The sequence below is a fragment of the Mugil cephalus genome, chromosome 14 (genome assembly GCF_022458985.1).
Source record: "Mugil cephalus isolate CIBA_MC_2020 chromosome 14, CIBA_Mcephalus_1.1, whole genome shotgun sequence".
Taxonomy (NCBI): Eukaryota; Metazoa; Chordata; class Actinopteri; order Mugiliformes; family Mugilidae; genus Mugil; species Mugil cephalus.
In genome coordinates, this window is record NC_061783.1 from 13573079 (window position 1) to 13596260 (window position 23182).

The window sequence follows — 23182 nt, forward strand, 5'->3', positions numbered from 1 at the left end:
AATAAGACAAATAATCTGAGAAGTGATGGAGTGGTCCACCAGAGGGTCTGCTCTGGCATGAAGTGTGAAAATGACATAAAAGACAATGATAATAACTGCTATTCCTAATGTGTCCAGTAGGCAGTAGTCACACAGCGATGTGCCCACATTACATATATCAGGATTTTTTTTTTTTTTTTTGAGGAATAGTTTATTAAATGTAAACATTCTCCTGATTTACTTGTTCTTTGTTCTGAAACAAGTGCAGAAAATCAGGAGTTGTCACAAAATGACGCGGACACACTGAAGCTTTGTTTCAAGTTTTTAATTGTGCTTTGAGACAGATGACGCACGTCAACAAGCACTGAAACACATTATCAGCTTCCTGAACACCAGTATCTCCATGAACTCGGTCCCACGACGGAGAAGATGGTTTACTGGCCGATGGCCTTGGCCTGCTCTGCCATTTTCTGGAACATGAGCTCCATCTGCTTCTGGAAGCTTTCGAGCATGGGCTGGACCTGGGTCTGCACGCTGGCAGCCATGGGTTTGATCTGCTCCTCCACGCTGGTGGCGACGCTCTGCAGCTGCTGCTGGATCTGAGCAGCCAGGGGCTCCAGCTGGGATTTCCTGTCCTCGAGGAAGGTCCTGGTGGGGCAGAAGATGAACCGCGACATATAAAAAATCGGAATACACAGTAATACTCCTGAAGGGCTCCTGCTTTTACATAAAAAGGAAACAACCTCAGTCCCTCAGAGTTGCTCTAATTATTTACATTTATTAGAGGAAAGATTCAGAATTAAAGAGTATAAATGGTAGTTTTGATGTGTAATTTAATACCATGGTTGGTAAATCTAATGACAGTGATGTTGTATATTAAAAATTACTTTAGGAAGTAGTAGAAGTAAATCATTTACATAAGAGAAGAAGTTATCTAATCAGTGTGCTACTCACTGGGCCTCGCTTGCAAGGTCTCTGGTGCGGATCATCTCAGTCAGCTCCTGAGTCATTTTGGTCTTCATCTCCTCAAAGTACTGACCGAGCCTCTCGATGTCGGCAGCATCCTGAGCGAAGCTTCCTGCGGGTTTTTGACGAAGCAGAAAAGTCTGAATGAATGGGAAGCTTTTATTTAATGAATCTTGAAGTGGGCTGAGCGCGCGCGCTACCTTGTGCCAGGGCGAGCACGACAACGGCTGCGATGAGGGAGAATTTCATGACTGCTGACTGGGTAAGACCTAAAGAATGAACAAGCATTAATTCACATTGTTCTGAATGAGGATGATCAAACCTGATGCTATAACAAGCAGTAACTGTAAATGGTAACATTTTTTAACCAGTATAGATGTATAGTTAACCCTTCCTGGTAGTTTTAGTGTTGAAAAGCAACATTACATGTCCAGCACTGACCTCAGGTGATGTTTTATGAAGGTGTTTTTTTTTTTTTTTCAGAAGTTGTGCGTGGGATTTGTTTAATCAGGTGAGTCGCTGTCCCACTCATAAAATAAATACTGTTGGACACTGTGTATTTGTCCAGTCCCCACACATACAGTTTATCTCCCTTAACAAGGTAACAAGGTTGTTACTGTGCAAAAGCTTAACCTACGCTATTTCTCCTGCCAATTACAGTCAGTAATAATAATAATATAGTAATACAAAAGGTAAAATAGAAAAGAAAGGGCCGCACTTTAGTGCTCACTGATACATTCAGATTTAGTAGTTTTTATGCAAAAATCAAACACAGTTTAAAAGTCAACTCTCTTAGACTCACTTAACATGAACATAATCCTTTATATTTAGTTAAAAATACTCATTCTCAACAGTTAAAATATATAATATATATTATTAATATATATATATATATTTTAGTCTAAGGATATAAATGTTACATTTAAGACAGTTTTCAGTTCAAGCCATTAAAAAGAAAACCCTTTTCTGTTCAAGAAGAATCTGAAGAGTCAGAAAACCGACACTCACCTGTACTGCAGGACAATGTGGACCTGATGGTGCCCACATGCAGGACCCTCAGGCTTCTTATAGCCCGGCGCCCGTGATGCAACCCCGGCGTAACGCGAACCTGATTGGAGTGGATCCTGTGGTGGTGCTGACCCTTGCTGAATCACCTGCCACCTGGGCAAACTAAAGTCCAACAGTCCCTCTGCTGACTGTCCACCGTGTATCTTATCACACTGATTAAACCAATCACCCTAATCATCAGTGACAGCATCAGTGCTGCCACGGTGAGGCCACGTTAGAGAGGACTGGATGTCGTCAGCTCCAACGGACATGATAACGGGTATGTTTGTTGAATGAAGATCTTACTATTGTGGAATCCAGCTTAAATAAAGAAGCCCTGTCATCCTCTTGTTTTCAGTCTTTGTGAAATTATAAATTTCCATGTGCGTTGATGAGTTCTGAATGATGCATTGTTTTACTGATGACTCACTATACTTTTTGGCTCATTGTATTTGTACTAATAGCTACCATTTGAATGACACCTTGGCATGAAGCGTTATTTAAGTGGCGGAGTGCTCTTGTTTTTTAGTTTTTCCTTTCTTTAGGAGAGATACAATCATTGGGGATCGGGTTTATTGATGAATTCTGACCAATAAAAATATACTACTTTGCTCCAGACCCGACAGCTGCTTAATGGATTCGTTTAAACAGTGCATTTTCATCAAGCTCCATAATTTTTTCTTAGCTTCTCTCAATAAAATAAACTACTCTGAACCAGGACTCAACAGATGCTTAATGGACTGGAAAACCTGATTCTCGGTTGCCAACATTCATGGTTCCCAGAGGTTACGTCCTGTATTTGTATTAAGGAGTCCAATAAATTATTTTAAATTCTCTCTTCAAAAAAAAAAAGAAAGAAAAAAAAATGAGTGTCGTCCAGACTCAACAGATGCTTAATGGATCCGTTGAAGGGAAAAAAGTGACACAGTCATGCATGGTTCCCAGAGGTTATATCACACGTGTATTTTTAATCAATATCCATAAATTATTATAGAGGTTCTCTCAGCAGCTCCTTAACAGATGTGTTGTGTGAATGTAAAACCTGAAATTCATTGTTCCCAGAGGTGGAATCCTAATTTGTGTTATTAGGAAAATGACTCAACACCTGTCAAATGGACTGCAGGGAGATATGCTTCACACGTTCATGTTCCCCCTGAAACTACACTGATTTTTGCCCACGTGTTTTCCTTTCTTTAATTTTACCAATAAATGCTCACAAACATAGGCGTGACTAGCCCATTTTTAAAGGTTCTCAGGCACCCCTAAACTTTATCCCAGCACCCCTGAAAACGAGAATTGATTTTTTTATTATTATTATTATTTAAAGCACTGACTATGATTAGCCTGCTGATAGTCTGTTAAGTCCAAAAGGGATAGAATGCAGGGTTGTCTCTCTATAAATAGATATCAATAATATATCATGGTTATATATTACGGTAGCTATATATAGATAGATATCTATAAATTTATTAACCTTCATATCTTAAAGTTTGGTTTGCACTTATTGTTCCTATTCCATCTTCTCATTTAAATGCAGTTTCTTTTCTTAAATTTTATTTTTATGATTTTAAACCTAATGATAACTTTGCGACACAGTAGTCTGACATTAAAGCATCCCTAAAGCTCTGTCCCTAAAATCGCCCCTGCTCACAAACATACTTACTGTTGACTAGCATCATTACCTGAACCTTTTGGGGTTTATTTGCCTTCATTTACGTGGCAACTCCTGATAGCGAAATTGAGTCATGGAGGTATATTTCAGGGATAGCAGAACTTAAAACTAACTTATAGGAGGAGGTCCTATGTGTCACTCATGTTGATGTAACCCTTGTACCACAGGTTTGCATTCAGCAGGTTGTTATTGCTGCCAATCTATCTTTACAGAGGCCATAAAGTAACTGATTCTCAACCGCAGTTCACCAGAGTCCCTAATAAACAACTCATATGCTTGAATGGAAACATGTGAGCAGGGCACGTAAACAACGCGAGCTCTGTTTAATAAAGCGACTCTCCTGGTATCTGGTGGGAAATCCTGAGCTGGAGTCTAACAAAAAAAAAAAAAAAGAAAGAAAGAAAAGAGAGAGAGGGAGAGAGAGAAATTGATTTTGAATGCAAAGCTTTGATCAAAACCAGATGTGGGAATGTGGACCGTGTTTGCAGCCAAAGATTATTCTCTGTGTCAAGCCTGTCTGCTGCGGACTTCCCCGGTGGAAATGGCTTACGTTGTCGCTGGAAGATGTGGAAAATACCTCAGCTTACAGGAAGAAGCGCTAGGATGTATGCAGGAGGACAAGGAGAGCAACAAACAGATATAAACAAAGAACCGACAAGGTTGTTACAGCTAAGATGAAGTTACCGTGTAACTTGAAAGCGCCGTTGTAATGTCTCAGTTGAGCAGATTTAAACTACGTCTGACATATTTTATTTGATTAATCTGGAAAATGTTGTGAATTTGTAACGTAAGAGCTGTCAGACACATGTAGTGGACCAAATGGTACTGTGTGTTCCTCCAAAACAAATGTGAATACCACAACAATGTCCTGCAATCAAACTTCTGTTTAAGAAGAAAGTAGAGATCAGCTAAACAGGCTTATTAGAATCTCATTACAGACTCATCGATGTGTAAGCAGCATATTTTGGGGCTTTTCTCCATTTAAATAGGTCCAACGATTCATTGTATCTCAAACTTTATCATGTATACTTATTTAAAAACCAGTCTAAGAGATATTAAGTAGAGTTAAATGCAAATTACCTTAGAATTTGGTCAATAAGATAAAACAAATATTTGATTCAGTAAGTTCAGTATTTAGGTCAGACATGTTTGCATGGGTCTGCTTTCAAGTCTCCTGCATTAAAGTTTCATTCCTCTGTCTATTGCTGAAAACACGCAGCCGCCTGGACAAACTGAACAACATTAGCGTCCAAATGGCAGAGGAGATGAACTTAAGCCAGTGAGCCGTCTACCCGAGGTTATTAACTGGTGTAATGAAATGAGAGCACGCCCTCCAGTGAGTCCAACACTCATTACAATTAAGATATATGACTTTTTCTTTCTGTTGTTTGTGCACTCCGCAGTAAACACCGTTTTATCTTTCCTTGGCTGCCGGGAGGTTGTCGCTGTTTCTCATCACTCTGCTCTAATTCTTCTAAAATTAGTCTTTTAGTGGAAACAGATGATCTTTATTTCAATGCAGATTCAGCTTTGAAAAGAAAGATTTATTCAAATGCTCCACAGTTCCTACACTGGGCCTTTCTGGCTTCATCCCAGACCACAGTAAGAAAGAGAAATTACACAAGATCCAGAAAGTCCTAAAGAAAAAAAAACACTCACAAGGAGGTCTAATTTCCTCCCCAGGTCTTTGTTTTGTTCAAACTTGGTGGTCCGGTATCTCTGAATCAATCTCAGGTACTTCAAACTTGTATTATGGCTCATTGTTTTAAAGAAGGATCTTTTTTTTCTTCCCGTCCCCTTATCGAGTAAACTGAGCTCCTCCACTTCCAAGTTTTAATCACATGCTTGAGGCAGCAGCTCTGGAGCTGTAAACCCACACTGTAGTTGTTCTCTGCTGGTTCCAGAGGAGAACAGAGGAGGCTCAGATTTCTTGGCTTGACTTGTCTCTGACTTTCCACTGCTGCCTTCACGTCACACAGAAAATGTAGGAAATGCCATGAAAAGTATGCACACAACAAATAAAGCGTTTGAATAAACATTTCAAATTGGCAAGTTGCAGAGATGTAACATTTATTTTATTTGTTGTTGTTTCCCCCTTTGTTTGTTTATTTCATACCATCTGAAGCAATAAATATGAAGTGAGATATTCAAGTGTACATTTTTTAATTGACAAAAACAATGGAGTTTGACTTTGACACATCCAAACTACAAGCATACAGCACAAATCCACAGCAAGCTGCTGCAAATTGGTTGTGTGGTGCATTTTCCTAGCATTTTAGTAAAGATAAATCTGAATGACTGAAGTAAATGATAAATAGTGATGCATACAAAATAGAAACCTCATTTAGCATAGTATAACTCAACAGTACAACTCAACAGCGACAATTTAAGAACTTAAAAGGGCAAATGAAGTTGAATAAACAGCTCAAAAACATGATGTCAGCAAAAGCATAAGATGACAATGTTCACATGATGTTTTGTTGGATTGCATTACGCTGAATGCAAACCTAATAATGTGGCAAATCAGTGCCAAAGTCAGTGTTAATATAGTCTGTCTATAGTCTGATTTTATTAATTAATGCAAAATCCTGATCTTAAAATTTGCCTCACCTTGGCTTTACATAATGGGAAGCATCCAACAGACTTCAAACCTGAGATACTTCATTAAGATGGTCAAAAATAAAACATGAAAAAAGAGGCAAATTAAGAAAGATTTAGTGTTTTAAGCATGGACGGATGCAAATATTTACTGTAACCAAAAATATGTGCTACTCAGACGAGTCACTGTCTTGGATAGGTACTAAGTGACCTGGATGACTGAAAAGAAATGTATGCATAGCTTAATGGATTTCAGAAATTACAAGCATACAAACACACATCCCTGTGAATGCCACACGACTGGTGAAATAAACAGTAAAAGGGAAAAATAAAGGACATCCATGGATAAACACGGTCTCTTCAATGAGAAGCGGTAGGATTCATGATGTCCCTGAACGCACCATTTGACTGACAATCCCGCAGCCTAATCCAGAGAGTGAGGAGGAGGATGCATAGCAGCACTCTAATGTGTCCAATCAACCTCGGATAACTACTTATTTCGGCGGTGACCGACAAAATCCTCCACACGCTTGGCTCGGCCGGCCATTAAAGCTCACTTTTCCAGCTGAGGCCGTCGGGGTCGGTGGCTACAGATTTCCTGCACACTTGGCAGACGTTACGTCGGGACAATGGAATCTAACGTGATCCCGGACAGTATCCGCCCTCAGAGGCTGCAGCCCGGGATTGGATTCGGTTCAGGACACACCGGGACCCTGCGCTCCTCTCTCCGGCCCGGGGTGACGGTCCCCATCGCGCCGCTGCTACCCTCCCCGGCCTCCCTGGCCGCTTCGTGCGGGCCTCCTCCTCCGCCGCCTCCGCTGCAGCTCCACAGCCTGTACGGAGGAGGCGTGGGAGCGGGGCTGGGGCCGGGGGCCGGCGGCCACAGCAACCCGGGGAACCCAGCCGTGCTCAAGGAGGCGGTGGAGGCTGTTGTCCGCAGCTTCGCCAAACACACGCAAGGTTACGGCAGAGGTAATGTCCCGTTAAATGCGGAGATAAAGATGTTAATGCGAGTCATGCTGTTTGTGTTTAGCTGCGGAGGAGGGGAGTTTGGGGGAGAAACACACTTTCAGCTGCGCCATTTGTTTGGAGCGACGGAAAAATTCCTGTTTGTATGTTGTTTGCCTCCACTGGGACACATACACTGTAACTGATGGATCACATTGACTATGCCAATTCTCCAAAGGGGTTCTCTCTAGTCTTAAAAGTTGTCATCAGCAACCTAAGTTCTAGTCACTTCATCACAGGACTAACACCCACAGCTGATAATAAGTAAATTACTCTTTATATCTCCTTTGCATGGTCCTTTAAACTGTGAAAATGCAATTAACCGCAGGAAAACAAAAGAACACTGACTGAATATTCTTTGTAAACTAAACTCATGTTTTGAATTTCGAAAAAAGGTGGAATAATTGCCTAATTAATTATATAGTGGGCTCCCCATAATACTGCATAATAACTATGGATTTATTTACCTTTATTTTCCACAGGCAGGTCTGAGACATTAGATCATGCTGGAAGCCGGAGCTTAAACAAATGTTCCTGTCTTTTGCTAATAGGATTTATTTCCAAAAGATTGTCCCTCTGTGCTCCGACTAACTGCTTCTTCCCTCCTCTGTCCAATTTAAGCACATTAACACCTTCAACATTGGCAGAAACCTCAAGACTGTTGTTTCAGGCAGTCATATATTTCCCACGTGTAATTTGACTTTTCGGTATTTTTCCTTTTATATAGTTAGAATTATGACCATTTTTTAGAGATAATATCATTTAAAAGGCATATTTCCTATTAAAGGTTTTCAAGGTGGCTGTAGACTATTGTAACAAAATGTGTTCAAGTTCTGGACAATATTTTGTGAATGTTTTTGTGGTTTGTCAACAGATGTGTAGATGCAGTTTGTTTTTGGTGTGTTACTGCTCTTTGCGAGTCTGTGACCCTTCACTGTGTCCAAATGTTTCCTTTCTCATTACATTTTTATTATCCAGGAAATATAAAAATATCCTGTTAAAATCAACAGTTTATTATCCAGCTATCCAGAGCTGTTAGACTGCAGTGATTTTTTAAATTTTTTTATTTTGCGGTGCTCACTTTGTTTGGATACGGTTTTAGGTCAGCCATACACGCATGCATCATCTTCCATCCAGTTTCGGTTAACTGCGGAGAGAATGCAGTTTTTGGAGCACAATATGAGTCCATAAACATGATTTATGCCGTCAAACTATGGCTTACTCCATACAAAGGCATTAAACAGGAAGAAAAGCAGACTGTCTTTAGAGGTGTGGATTTAGTTTGTCTTTAGGCTGTCGTCTCGTCACTTGACTTAGTGTCGAGTTTGGGGCCCTGTGGGGATCAGACCATCTGTTGCAGAGGATGGTTCTTTATGTCTGTAGCTGTATGTTTGGACTAATTGTCGTTCCACAAAATGAATTTATGAAAGGATAATGAGAATTTAAACTTATACTTTTGTTTATTTGATAAAGCTGATGCTTTAATAGCACTTCAATTGTTAGTTAATGACTGACTAATGCCAACTGATCCAGACTAGAAACATATAAAGTGATTAGGACTTATCAACTTACTTGCCAGCTCATTAGATGCACCAACAAAAACAAATGTCACACGACAGGTTAAAGCAATAGAAACTGGCCGAGTGGTCTAAGCCGCTGGAGTTAGGCTCCAGTCTGTGTGGTCTTTGTGGAGGCATGGGTTCAAATCCCACCCCTACCTTTTCTTTTGAGGGACGCTGTCCCGCTATCACCATGGTTGGGCCTTGATCGAACAACCTTCAAACTGCTTCCCATGCACCACACACACGTCAGCCCTCTGCTCCTAGTGTGCATCCTGCTGTGAACGAATTAATGGGTTAAACGCATAGAGGGAATTTCCCCATGAGGTATCAGTGAAAGGAAAAAAATAAATAAATAATAAACCACATCCTGTGAAATAAAAAAAACATGCTTCGCTCAATAGCTCTCAGTTATTCTAAACAAAGGCTGAAAACCATAACTGCACCAAGGTTAAGATTTAGCCCCGGACTATTATATTAGAATTAGTTTATCTAGCGGTGTACCTAATGATCTGGCAACTGAGTGTATTTTTCAGTGTATATCCCTCTTGGTTTGTTTACTCGGAGGCTCACATTTCTATTCTCGACAGAAATGCACTGATCGTGCTCCAGACCGATCAAGGAGCAGGCCGTCTGTGTTCGTATAAAACAGTGTGAGAGGTAACGGCACCCTGCGTGATCTTGGCTCCTCGCACATCTCCCTGCACACCCAAGCCCAAATAACCATTTATGACTCAGCTGCGCATTAAGCTGCCCTCCTTTGTTGTTGTTTCCGAAAGGACGACTGTAACTTTTTTACATGAGCGCATGAAACGCGGAGCTGAGGGTGTTTCTCTTTAAGCAGCTCCTCTGAGCTGATGCAGAATTTCCTCTAAGTCTCTTCAGGAAAAACCTCTGGCATCCTGTAGACGACCTTCCCAGCCCTTTTCCATATTTGTGTTTAGAGCGGATGTTGGAGCTAAATGGCTACAGGCAAACGCATGTAAACTGTACTTATGTACTTTTATCTCTCCAGTGAACGTGGTGGAAGCCCTACAGGAGTTTTGGCAGATGAAGCTGACCAGAGGGGCCGACCTGCGGAACGGAGCCCTTGTTGTTTATGAAATGGTCCCGTCAAACAGCCCTCCATATGTGTGCTATGTGAGCCTTCCAGGCGGCAGCTGCTTCGGAAGTTTCCAGGTATCTGCGTTCTATCAGCATGCTTCAGATTTGAAAAAAAAAAAATGTAAAAAAAGGATGCTGCTGTCTTTGATTAGATATCTCTGAATGTGCTGTTCCTGCCACGACTGCGAGAAATACCAAATATGGACTCAGCTTTAAGATCTGTGCACACTCGAGTCGCTTCCCTTCATATAAACAATGGCTGTCGTTGATCTCATCACGCTACGCCTGTGTGTGTGTGTCTCTCAGTTAACACGTTTTCTTCAATATTTGACAGTTCTGTCCCACAAAGGCAGAGGCGAGGCGCAGCGCTGCCAAGATTGCCCTGATGAACTCTGTTTTTAATGAACATCCCTCTCGTCGAATCACGGACGACTTCATTGAGAAGAGTGTGAATGAAGCGCTGGCCTCCTTCAATGTAAGTGACTGAAAAGTTGACTTCTGTGTGAGTCAGTCAGTAAGCATGCAATTAAGCAAATTTTAATGCACATCCAAAAATACAATAGAAAATACCATTACGGGCCACTTTATTAGGTACACCTTGTGTCCGCTTTTGCCTTCAGAACTTAAAGGCATACTTTCAACAGCATCACACAGTTGCTGCACATTTGTCGGCTGCACATCTGTGATGCCAATCTCCCGTTCCACCACATCCCAAAGGTGCTCTATTGGATTGAGGTCTGGTGACTGTGGAGGCCATTGGAGTACAGTGAACTCATTGACATGTTTAAGAAACCAGTTTGAGATGATATGAGCTTTGTGACATGGTGCATTATTGTGCTGGAAGTAGCCGTCAGAAGATGGGTACACTGTGGTCATAAAGGGATGGACATAGTCAGCAACAATACCCAGGTAGGCTGTGGCATTTAAACCATGCTCAGTTTGTGCTGAGGGGCCCAAAGTGTGCCAAGAAAATTTCCCCCACACCATTACACCACCACCACCAGCCTGAACCGTTGATACAAGGCAGGATGGATCCATGCTTTCATGTTGTTTACCCCAAATTGTGACCCTGCCATCCGAATGTCACAGTTGAAATTGAGACTCATCACGCCAGGCAACGTTTTTCCAATCTCCCATTGTCCAGTTTTGGTGAGCCTGTGTGAACTGTAGTGTCAGTTTCCTGTTCTTAGTTGACACCTGGTGTGGTCTTCTGCTGCTGTAGTCCATCTTCTTCCAGGTTCAACGTGTTGTGCGTTCAGAGATAGTATTCTGCATTCCTTGGTGGTAACCAGTGGTTATTTGAGTTACTCTTGCCTTTCTATCATCTCCAACAAGTCTGCCCATTCTCCTCTGTCCTCTCCCATCAACAAGGCATTTTCGTTTACACAACTGCCGCTCACTGGATATTTTCTCTTTTTCGGACCATTCTCTGTAAACCCTAGAGTTGGTTGTGTGTGAAAATCCCAGAAGATCAGCAGAATTCTCCAACAAGTCACTTATATCCCCTTTCGTCCCATTCTGATGCTCGAGTTGACCTTCAACAAGTTGTCTTGATCACCTCTAAATGCCTAAATGCATTGAACTTCAGCCATGTGAGTGGCTCATTAGCTATTTGCCTTAACAAGCAATTGAACAGGTGTACCTAATAAAGTGGCGTGCAGTGAGTGCATGTTAATTAAGCTAATTTAGCAAAATGGTTGTTCTGCAGCTGGCGGCATGCATATGGGGTTCTGTGCACACAATGCTTATAAATATTTCAAAGGCTGTGGCACACCAAACTGACGATTAGTCTTTAGCCGGACATGCCCCTCATTGTTGACACCGGTAGCTTTCACAGAAGGCATCTTGGAAAATGTCTGGACCCGGCACTCATGTAACACCCAACTAGACCAGACCAGACCAGACATCTCTACCCCACAGGGCAGAAAAACACTTTAGGAGGTCCCTCCCCTCAACCCATAGCACCCACTAACAACATCCTGTTACCACACACCAGAGGACACCCTCAGAAGGACCATGTCCATTCTCCAATGATTCACAACTGTTGTGGAGGCACAAGGGAGACCTATATAGCATGTGGTTATAATGTTGTGGCTGATCAGTGTAGCTCTTCAACTCAAATGATGAATACAGACGACTGGTGGCAGGAGTTACTGCATCTCCTTTCATGTACGAGCAACTGTTTGTTGGCTGATGAAGCTGCGTTCAGATTCAAATGTTTGGTCCAGACACAAGCAACATGAGGTGACGCCGCAGTTTCCCTTCATTAGAGGTAGTTCTTTGGTGTCGGTTTGATGTGCCTGGCCTTTAAAAGTGTGAGTCAATACGTTAAGTAGCCACTACGTAAGTCAGCCTGACATTAACTCTAGTTGGTGTTTATAGGGAAACAGAGAAGAGGCTGACAACCCCAACACAGGGATCGGGGCATTTCGCTTCATGCTTGAGTCCAACAAAGGAAAGTCCATGCTGGAGTTTCAGGTTTGTAAAAATCAGAAATGAGTTCATTGTTGACAAGGTCTGAGCCCAGAGACTGTAATTAAATGTGTGTGTTTATACCTACGCTGCAACAAAAAAAAAAAAAAACAGAAGCACAAAAACACCTTTCCCCAGCTGGAACATCTTATCCCTGTTTCTAATTGGAAACAGGGAGTCTGAAGGCTGAGTTACTGAAGTCTGAATTTTCTAAAGTATGTTTTGTCCCTTATTTTTGCTGGCTTGGCCGTGTTTGTGTTTCAGGAGCTAATGACTGTATTCCAGCTGCTGCACTGGAACGGCAGCCTCAAAGCCATGAGAGAGCGACAGTGTTCCCGACAGGTACTGTACGACATCAACCCCCCCCCCCCCCCTCTCTCTCGCAGATGGCTTCAATTACCTGAGCACAATAGTAATTTCCAGCTTTGACATTAATTCTTTCAAATGGGCAAATTACATGTCTGGTCTTTTTCCGTATAAAGGGGTTGTTTGAGATAAAACAGCCATTTTCTTTTTCTGCGCACGAGGGACTAATAAGCTTAGTTTACATAAAAAAACATTTGATGTTCTCCCATTGCTTTTTCAGACAATTCTATCTTTAATATGCAAAAAAAACTTGGGTGACGAGAACCGTTCAGGAGCGCAGTTGGAATCAATCTCAACTTTTAAGTGCCACAGTTGAGACGATGACTAATTATGGCGACTTTTACAGTCAACTGACACAAACACAAAGTTCCCCAACTGTCCGCAGCTTTTGTTCTTGTTGCCAAATTCACCATCCTGAAAGCAGGCTTGGAGCACTGGAAGCTCTAGTGTAAATAGTGTAAACAACGATGAAGAAGTTCTAACCCCGTCCAAACTCTGGTAATATTTTTCTGTTTTTCTGGTTACACACAAAAACATTAGCGGTGGGAACTGTAAAAGAGAGTTTACCCAGGAAACAACTGGAAAGTCCATCAGCCACAGTCGGTGTGGCTTTACACTTTGTTGCCTGAGAATTGTTGTTCAGGGCAGGGTCACTCAGTGGAAGGAACCAAAGTCATAGGCAGGAAAACTGTGTTTGCTCCTTATGTCAGTCAGCTGTAGCCTTTAGGGATGTCTCCATCAGCATCGGGGCCGGACCGGACTGGATCAGGCTTTAGTGAAGTCCATTATTTTGCAGTTACTTGTTTTGGGTCTGAGATAAACCCCTGCAGTTTCAAAACTGCTTCTTCTATTTTAATCCTTTAAAGCCTGAACGTATCGCTGGGGATATGTTAAATTTGAATTACCGTAACGCACAGTGGTTTGCTCTGCTGACAAAATTCAAACACTGGGAAGTTGTGCGTGTGTCTGGAAGACCTTCGTGACATCTCCAGGGTATAACTAACTTTGTTTTACCAACAAATTCCTCCAAACAACTCTCTATTCCTGGGGCTCCCTGGTCTTGCGTCACTCCCCAGTCTGAAGCCAACAGCAGTGTTCAGCCACACACTTTGAATTTTGTCCGTCTGTGAGTTACGGTAATTCAAATACTACAACCTTTTTTTTTTGTGCACAGGCAGATGTTCAGGTCTTAAAGGGTTTGTGGCAGTTGGTAAGCGCCACAGCTGCCAAAAATCAAGGACCCAAAATCACTAAAATGACCAAACATGTCTACTGTGTGGAAGTACTTTACTAGAAAATGAAGTCCTTGCACAGGGATTTGTAAACAGAGCAATGTGGAAGTCTCTTGAGGTGATAGTAGTGCATCGCCGTTTGATACCACCTACTTGACTCTGCCTGAATTTGCAGGAGGTGCTGGCTCACTACTCCCACCGGGCCCTGGATGATGACATGCGCACTCAGATGGCGGCCGACTGGGTGAACCGAGAACAGAGCGTGGCGGCCACTATCGCGCAGGAGCTGGCCTCGACGGAGCGAGAGCTGGAGGACGCCAGGCTGGCGGGGAGAGAACTGCGTTTTTACAAAGAGAAGAAAGACATCCTGATGTTGGCTGTGGGTCAGCTCAACGCGGCCAACACCGCCACTCTGCCCTCGCACTAAAATCCGCCGTCCATTGCGGGAAACGCGCCCTCGCATCCTGTAGGATTCCCGGTAACTGTATTGACCACTCCGCAGATAAACAGGTGACTTGTCCGAACTGTTTTCATTAGTTGGCTCACAGTATCCACATCGGTCCATAAAACACACACATGCCGCTATAGCCGTTACCTCTTTGTGCCTAATGAATACACAATAATGTGTGCTTGGCATTCCACCCGACTGGGGTCTCTTCACTATTTCGTAAGTGTGCACAAAGTACGCTTAAACAAACAAAGCCTTCCTCTGATCACTGAATGTATGGGACACACTAAGACCCATCAAACCAAACACTTAAGACATATAGATCATTTCTCAAGTCAGACCTGTGCGTTTCTTTAAGGCGTTGTATGTGTTTTCTTGCATGTAGTATTTAGGCAGCCAGATATTACCAGACAAATGGAGAATAGTGTACGTAACAATGCATTATTAACAGATACAAACCTAAATGTTTTTCGGGTGCATCTGGAAAGACCTGCAACAGTTCAGAGAAATGAAACGTGTGACGTACGTGTAGCCACTTTGGTTGTATATGGAACTGTCTCAGCGGTGCTCCTCAGTATTTTTGTTGTACCAAACCTTGGATAAACGGTTTAGATTGGCCTAGCGCGAGCACACGGGGGAGTGGAAAACAGTTTGGATTTATGTCGTTCCCATGCTGGGCCATTTCTATTCGTGAACCTTTCTAAAATGTTACCACGAGAGCAGGGGTCGCATCAAGTGGACAAAAGATTTCAACCTAATATCGCTAAATGACATCAGGTTTTCTATAATGGTACAAGCTTGTACTGTTTGTTTTAATGGGAATCCATCCTCAAAAAGCACCAGAATTCCAGTAAGGATTGAAACTCGTGTAGTAATTTGTGGGTACTTTGCAAAAGCTTGTCAGCAGACGACCGACGGCTCTGACTGCAGCTCAGGTTTTTCAAAAAATCCGATCACAACGTATTTTTTTTTCTTTTCTTTGCTTTGTGAAGGCGTTTTGGCTGTTTTACGATTCGTCGTTTGCTTGGTGACCATGACACTAGCCGAATGTATATTTTTTTTTCTGTGTGCTATCAACTAAAGGACCTACAAAGCAACTCTTTTGAACAGCCGAGTTACTCTTGTGATACAGATTGTGTTTGTCATGTGCTTCAGCTAGAGGAGTTCAAAGACGACCGAAAGGTAGGTGGTGGTCTCAGCAGCGATTGGCCAGAAAACGAATTTGACTTTTTAAAGCTGATTCATCAAGCGTGAGTCATTGTTAGTCGATACAAAACAGGACCCAGCTCCTGTTGTTTGTTGCTTTTCTGAAGCAGAAGTTGCTTTTTGGCAGAACATGTAATGCAGCTCACACTTCTTACCTGACATTTTTCATACTGTAAATGTGATATCTTTATATTGCTCTATGTGTATCTAAAGTGTATTTTAATACATTGTAAAAAAAAAAATGAAGGCGTTACAGTTGTCCCTTTAAAGACCTCATGTAAAAGAGGTGAGAGTTAAATTGACGATGCGTGGCTCTGGCTGAATGATGAAGTGTCCGCGGCAAAATTTTGGCAAACGAAAAAGAAGAGATGGAGTACGATTAAAGGGGGTCCGTGTACTTTTTGGTATTTCAAGTTTGTTTTTTGGTGCTAAAATTAAAAAAAAGTGCATTGGATTTTCAATTTAAAAAGCAAAAAAGAAAAAATACATGTATGAAAGATTAAATCAGAAAAAAATGCTATGAGAGTGGACAGGGAATTTGAGAATACAGAATCAAGGTATTATTTCTTGGTTGCTTTGGATTTAAAAACAAAAGTATTTTCTTTCCAGTTTTCATTTCTGGTTTTAAAAACTGAAATACCAATGAAAATGCACAGACCTTGAAAGCCAGACCAGTTTTATTACATCTTTTCTCTGAAATCAATGTGCCTTTTATAAAATTGGTAGCTTGCAATTTTCAGACCATTAACAAAATTAAAAAAAAATAAACTATTCCATTTATTTTCACTATTTTCATTTAAATGGGGTCTTTAAAGGAAGAATGTCTTTTTTTATTTCGTCTGTCCTTGTAAAGATTGCATACTACCCTGCCATTATGGTAACTTAAAGAAATAGTTGGAGGTGAGAAGATTGACATCACACACTGGTGGTCTGGTAAATATTAAGCTAACGCTACTTACTGGATAGCTTAGCTTAAAGACGTGGAAAAAGCTAGCGTAACAAGAGCTATCTGATAAACAGGACCTCTGAAGCTGACTCCATATGTTACATTTATTTAATGTTTTTTGAAGCGTTTTTTTTTTTTTGCCTTTTCTTGTTCCCAACTTCCTGGAGAGTCTGTTGGTTGCCTAGCAACTGCTCCCAGCTAAAAAAAAATAGTCTGGTCACTTTACGTAATATTTACAGTATGAGAGTGATCAATCTCCTCATTCATCTCAAATTATTTCTTTAAGTTGTGACATGTCATTGGTTTATGAAGGATTTATTAAAATTATACTACGTTTGGTATAAATTTACAAACCTGTATAGTTGGCTTGGTACTCAGTTTGCAAAATATGTGTTCAGCAGGAAAATAAAAATATTATGTCCAGTCAAGAACCAAGTCAACTCTTAAACTGGAGCCTGGAGATCTTTAATCGTGTGCTTTTGTTTGTTTATTTGTTTGTTTTTTTAGTTTTATTTAGGTGTTTATATGTGAACAAGCCATTAATCTCAGTGCGCGCTTCCTACAAATGCCTTTAATTTTTCTCTGTGATCAGTATCAATGATGGATTTTTTTTTTTTTTACTATCCATTTATTTTTTACAAAGAAATCAACTTCTGCTTGTTTTGTTTTGGCTTCAATGCATGATGTATCAGTTAAGTTTTTTTTTTTTTATATATATATATGTTTCGTTTTCTATACAGTATTGTTTTATAAAAGTGTTCCTGTTTCTATTTTCTATGAACATTTTGTATTCCATGTTTATACTTTTAGTAGATTTTTATGTATATGTAATAAACTGGCTGATACAAATGTTTACGACTTTGTTATGTCACTTCTTGTCACTGTACCTAGATATCCAGGACCAAGTAAACGGATAATAGTAATAGTTTAATACTGCAAAGTTTAAATGACATGAATAACAAAATAATAATAAAAAATAAAATTAGGTGTTTAGATAGTAAAGAATACAAACTTGGTTCCCTTTTGACACTATGGGGTTTGTTTTCAAAAAAATATTCCAATAAATATTCAGTCTTGGAAAACATCTTTCAGTCCATGCTGTAAATGGAAATATGATTTTTCCACGAAAGCATGATGCTATTATTTTAGGTGTATAGATTGTAAAAAACATGACATAATATCTGTTTTCAAAAAGTAGAAAAAAAGTAGAAAACAATTCTGTAAAACCAATGGGTCAGAGCTAAAAAATTAAATGACGATAAAGTCCCCCATTGTGTATAGTCCTGTAACAAACAAAAAAGACAAGTACTGCTCTTATTAAAATTATGTATAACGTTACATTTATTTTATATTACTCTCTTAATATTATTATTTATTATTTTATTTTGTATTTCAGTTTCCGGCAGAGAGAGCCGGAAGAGGCGGGGCCTCAGTTTGCAACGCTTCCCCTGCGTCTTTCATTCAACATGGCAGCGGGACCAATTTCAGAAAGAAACCAAGGTAACTGTGCCATTTAAATCAGCGTTTCAGCTTTTTATGTCATTCCTTTATAAACCTGTTTGTAATTTGAACTTAAAGCTATTCATATTTGTACGCTGACTGCCGTTGACCACCCGCTTCACCTGTAGTTTGTGTTAAAACAATGGGCCGATCACATGGAAGTGTTCAACTGTCGTTAGCTTAGCTTGTCGCTAACTTAGCCTTTCATTCAACTTTTTAAAACTTTGGGGTCTTTACATCCATCCCTCAAAAGAGCAACAATGTAATGTTGATTTTAATCGATTTGGAGTGTGGCTGCTCGTAAATTAAACTCAGGTAAACCCTGTTGGCTAACGGCTAGGGTTAGCCTAGCAAGCTACAAACTCGGTCGTTGCAGAGTTGGACGAACACGTTAAATTAATAGTTTATGTCTTTCTCATAATACAAATATTTCGGGTCAGATCCTTTAAGACAGTATGTGACAAGTTGGGAATGGGCAATGCGATTTGTAAATTATACTGTTATTAAATATATAATTGGTAAACAGAAAGCTAGCTAGTTCACCCTTGTTTACTATGGTATACCCTACCACAGAAGAATATAAAGTCTTATTATTTGGATATAATACTGATTTTATAAGAGGCACTTTAACAGCATATCTATATTACAATAACTAGTATTATTATTGTTTTGATACTTGTGTGTTGTGTGTTATGCTGCAATTGGATAAATCAGCTTTATTATTGATCAATATAATTAAATTAGAGAAGCAAACGATGGCAGATATCGTCACATGTTAGTAGATGTGCAAGAGAATGTAAAGCATTAGGGGAGAAATTACTTAAAATAATGGAAAAACAGGTATTTAACTTTTAATAGTAAGTATATTTTGGTATTTGCAACCATCAGAATTTATTTAATCTCCATTTTCCACTCTGTCCAAAGTTTGATCTAGTTTGTGCATTTTTAAATGTTTATTTATTTATTTATTTTTTTACAGACGCCACGGTCTACGTTGGTGGTTTGGATGAGAAAGTGTCAGAGCCGTTACTATGGGAGCTTTTCCTGCAGGCGGGTCCTGTGGTCAACACACACATGCCCAAAGACAGGGTCACTGGCCAACATCAAGGTGAGTGTCAGATGAGGTTTTTGGAGAATAAACATTTAGATTTCTTAAGGATCTGCATGTAATGACAGTAACTGTTTTTACTCCTCTCTAAGGTTATGGCTTTGTGGAGTTCCTCAGCGAAGAGGATGCCGACTACGCCATCAAAATCATGAATATGATAAAACTCTACGGCAAACCGATTAGAGTTAATAAGGCCTCAGCACATAACAAAAACCTGGATGTTGGTGCGAACATCTTCATTGGTAACCTGGACCCAGAGATTGATGAGAAGCTCCTATATGACACATTTAGCGCCTTTGGTGTGATCCTCCAGACGCCGAAGATCATGAGAGACCCAGACACCGGCAACTCCAAGGGTTACGCTTTCATCAACTTCGCCAGCTTCGACGCGTCGGACGCCGCCATCGAGGCCATGAACGGCCAGTACCTCTGCAACAGGCCCATCACGGTGTCGTACGCCTTCAAGAAGGATTCAAAAGGAGAACGCCACGGCTCGGCCGCAGAGCGACTCCTGGCTGCACAAAACCCCCTCTCCCAGGCAGACAGGCCGCATCAGCTGTTTGCAGATGCTCCTCCACCACCCAGCGCTCCCACACCAGTCCTCACCACACTTGGAGCTGGAATGGCCATACCAGGTTTGACCATTTTTCCAATCCTTATTGCAATGTGTTTCAGAAAACTTCAACCACATATCACCGACCGATGTAGAAAGATCTTGTTACCATTAATAACAAGAAAATAGTTGATGATTTCAAGCTACATTCTCACGGTGTATTCTAGGGTATACGTGTGGTTTGACCCAGAAACAAACTGTTTATCATTCGTCCATCTCACTGGTCAGATACCCTCCATCCATGCACCACTAATACAGACAGAAATGTGCCAAATGGTATTCTTATGCTTCATATATATCAAGTATGTTTTTTTTTTCTGTTTTACATTATGCTTAAAAGGTAGTGATGGTTTGTCGGGCTGTAAGTGTAGATGACACGCTATATACTGTCGATCATCTTATTGTGTGTTGAAACAGACAAACTTTGCTCCTGATGTCATTTTCTGTTTGCAATCTTGGTTTCTGCTTCTTACAGTGTCTGATTTCTGGTTATAGCTTGAGTAGTTGAATGTGGTGGCTGCCAGGAATGCAGATATTTTTCTTTTAACGCAGACATTAAATTGCCTCTGTTAGCAGCAGGTGATAATGAGGTCGTTTACATTTGATCTTTGAATAAAGTCAACAGGACACTTGAGCTGTCACTCTTGAATGAAATGCTCCATAGGTCTAATATTGGATGCAATTAGTTGACTGTTCAACTACATCATGAGTCAGATTTGACCTTTTATACCAATACAATATGAAATGGTAATGCGTGATTGTAAATAAACGCTGTGTCTGTGCAGGCATGCCCCCTCCTGGTGCTTTCCCCCCTGTTCCTCCTCCCGGGTCCATGCCTCCATCGATGCCCCCTTCTATGGGCATGCCTCCATCAGCAGGGACACCAGGCCAACAACCTGGTGGTGGACCTCCACCCGTGCCTCCTCCATTCCCCCCTGGCAACATGCATCCAGGTAAGTCTTTGATCAACAGTGGCTGAAAGTTTTGATATAATGTCGGAAGTTTTACTCAAAAATTGGGAAAGGAGGGAAGGAAGGTGACGTTTGTCATTATTTCCTGTCACCTTTCTACTTTGGCTTTGAAATAAATAAATCACATCCTTTATTTCCATAACACAGGTATGCCTCAGATACCCATGCCGCCTCCTGCTCCTCCTGGCATGGTGCCTCCACCTCCTGCTCCACCAGGGTCGAGCCAACGTGCCCCACCGCCCCCCGGCATGCCCCCGCCCCCACCTATGGGCATGCCTCCCAGAGCACCGTATGGACCTCCCATGGGTAAGAACAGTGACATCTCATCAAATCTTTGTTGTCAAAAGACAGAAAATCCTAAACCAGATGTAGTTATGTCAGCAATGTGAATTCAAATAAAAAAAATTCATCTTGCTTTAAAGACTAAGCTCTTGACCTGTAAGATTATTTGATTTCAGAGTGTTGGAGAGCTAATAGTGCATTTGTACACATTTTAGTCATGTGAAGCCTATGGGAAAAAAATGTTTCGTACTACAGTCAGTGTTTGCACATTTACACATTTTCTGTGTTTGCAACCCTGGAAACTTACTAAGAGGCACGACTCTCGAGGGTGTCGTATTTGCATCACAGCGTAATCTTCTGAAGTGTGGCTTTCACCGCTGTTACAAAAACATCACGGGCTGGATACACAATTCTCCAAGCAGGGCTGACACGGAGAACTTAATAAACTCTGATCACCAGAGAGTCATTTACTTGAGATATGAGATGGAGACAGAAAAGTGGGCCTGGTGTGACAAATCCTCCTTGTTTATTGCAGATAATGACTCTCACATCAGGGCTCAACTTCATGCCCCCTGATGGTTTGTAATCGTTGTTTGTTGCAGAAAAAAATTACAATCATCACAGAGTTTTTGGTATTTAATCAAAAAAGGTTTTGTAGAAGGCTTTGGTGGGTGATTTTCAGAGACGGTGTCTTTTTGCCTGAAGCACTTCTCTTCCTCAGTGGTCGTCCTCTCGTCTATGTAGCAAGTGTTGATTTAGACAAGTGCAGAAAGGGCAAATAAATCTGGTTTGACATTAACTGTGTAATACTAGTTTTGAACATCTTCCGTTCACAGAATATTTTTTCGCCAGACTCTGACTCCTCTCTTTCTCCCTCAGGTCACCCCGTTCCTCCGGGTATGAGAGGGCCTCCTCCTCCCATGCCTCCACCCGGCTACGGCGCCGGTCCTCCTCGTCCACCTCCCTTCGGCTTCCAGAGAGGACCCCCAATGCCTCCAAGGCCCCCAGGTGCCCCTCCACGTGTTCCCATGAGAGCGCCGATGCCGCCGTAATCCACGCCAGCCTGGAGAACCCAAGCGCTGATTTTCTTTTTTTCTTTTTTTCCTTTTTTTTTTTTAAAAAAACCTCCTCAGATACCCTCATGTTTGTAATCGTGAGAATAATTTAACCATCTGTTTGTATTGTTCTTTTTTTGTCACTGTACAGATGAACCAAGTTTGACAAATAAAATTTTTAGTACAAGCTCTGGATGTTCCTTTGAATCACCCCTAATTGTTTGAATGATCATGTTAAATTTGGGGAAAAAGGTGGATTCAGAGGGGCCGTCTTTAGGGCAATCACAGACCGATCACACAACTAATGTATTCTCAGTTGCAATTAGTATAGGTGACTGTTTTACTGGAGACACTTAACATGTCACAGACATAATGTGATCCACACAGGCTTTTTCCAATGAATCATTCCACAGATACTTGATCAGTTCGGGATCTGGTGAATTTGGAGGCCAGGTCAACACCTTGCGCTGTTGTTCATGTTTTTTTGTTTTGTTTCAAAGTCGTATTTCTGCGTGTGTCAGGCTGTGTCCTGAGCTGTAGCGTGTTACATTTCGCTACATTAGCTGTAGGCTACACCATTTATTTTTATTTTTATTATCATTTCTCCAAAGAGAAATTAGATGTGATTGAGTTAAATGTTTGTGACATCGCGCTGTCTTCTCAGGATCGAGTCTGGATGCAGTCAGAGGGGATATCAAGAATATCTTAAGTGGTCGGCATGGCAACAGGAGTCAGGTGTGCTCGCACGTGTGAGTTGTCCGCGCGCACGGTTTGATTTCTCATGCGCGCAGTCATGAATGTGTAAAAAGCAGATGGCTGATAATAATGTGTTTCATACGGGGAGGGGGTGGGAAAACCCTTAATTAACACGCGCAAAGCTTCAGATTTGGGCTTTAAATGAATTGGGTGAAGGCGCAACAGCGTAGATCTTGAAACAAATTGTGCGCCAAATTAAAAAAAACCCTCTCCATTTTTCAAGGCGTTTAATGTGCGCTCGTGATTTTTTTTTTTTTTTTTTTGCGTGGGGGAGGGGACTCCTGCGCATCACCG

General features: G+C 41.2%; 3 protein-coding genes across 3 annotated transcripts; 2 read left to right on the top strand and 1 right to left on the bottom strand.

Annotated features, from left to right (window-relative positions):
• Positions 1-289: 289 nt before the first annotated feature.
• LOC125019658 (type-4 ice-structuring protein LS-12-like) lies at positions 290-2054 on the bottom strand. The gene is made up of 4 exons (XM_047604573.1): positions 1954-2054; positions 1146-1214; positions 934-1057; positions 290-627 (listed from the first exon to the last, which is right to left on the bottom strand). Exons 2-4 carry the CDS (start codon positions 1192-1194, stop codon positions 414-416), a joined length of 387 nt encoding a protein of 128 aa, XP_047460529.1. The 5' UTR covers positions 1195-1214; positions 1954-2054; the 3' UTR covers positions 290-413.
• A 3734-nt stretch (positions 2055-5788) lies between these two features.
• Positions 5789-17458, top strand: lix1l (limb and CNS expressed 1 like). Its single transcript, XM_047605806.1, has 6 exons — positions 5789-7234; positions 9845-10008; positions 10268-10408; positions 12316-12411; positions 12670-12747; positions 14179-17458. Exons 1-6 carry the CDS (start codon positions 6892-6894, stop codon positions 14428-14430), a joined length of 1074 nt encoding a protein of 357 aa, XP_047461762.1. The 5' UTR covers positions 5789-6891; the 3' UTR covers positions 14431-17458.
• A 534-nt stretch (positions 17459-17992) lies between these two features.
• On the top strand, positions 17993-22319 carry sf3b4 (splicing factor 3b, subunit 4). Its single transcript, XM_047605145.1, has 6 exons — positions 17993-18103; positions 19083-19211; positions 19304-19846; positions 20610-20777; positions 20943-21101; positions 21957-22319. The coding sequence occupies exons 1-6, from the start codon at positions 18070-18072 to the stop codon at positions 22127-22129; spliced, it is 1206 nt and encodes a 401-aa protein (XP_047461101.1). The 5' UTR covers positions 17993-18069; the 3' UTR covers positions 22130-22319.
• Positions 22320-23182: the final 863 nt, after the last annotated feature.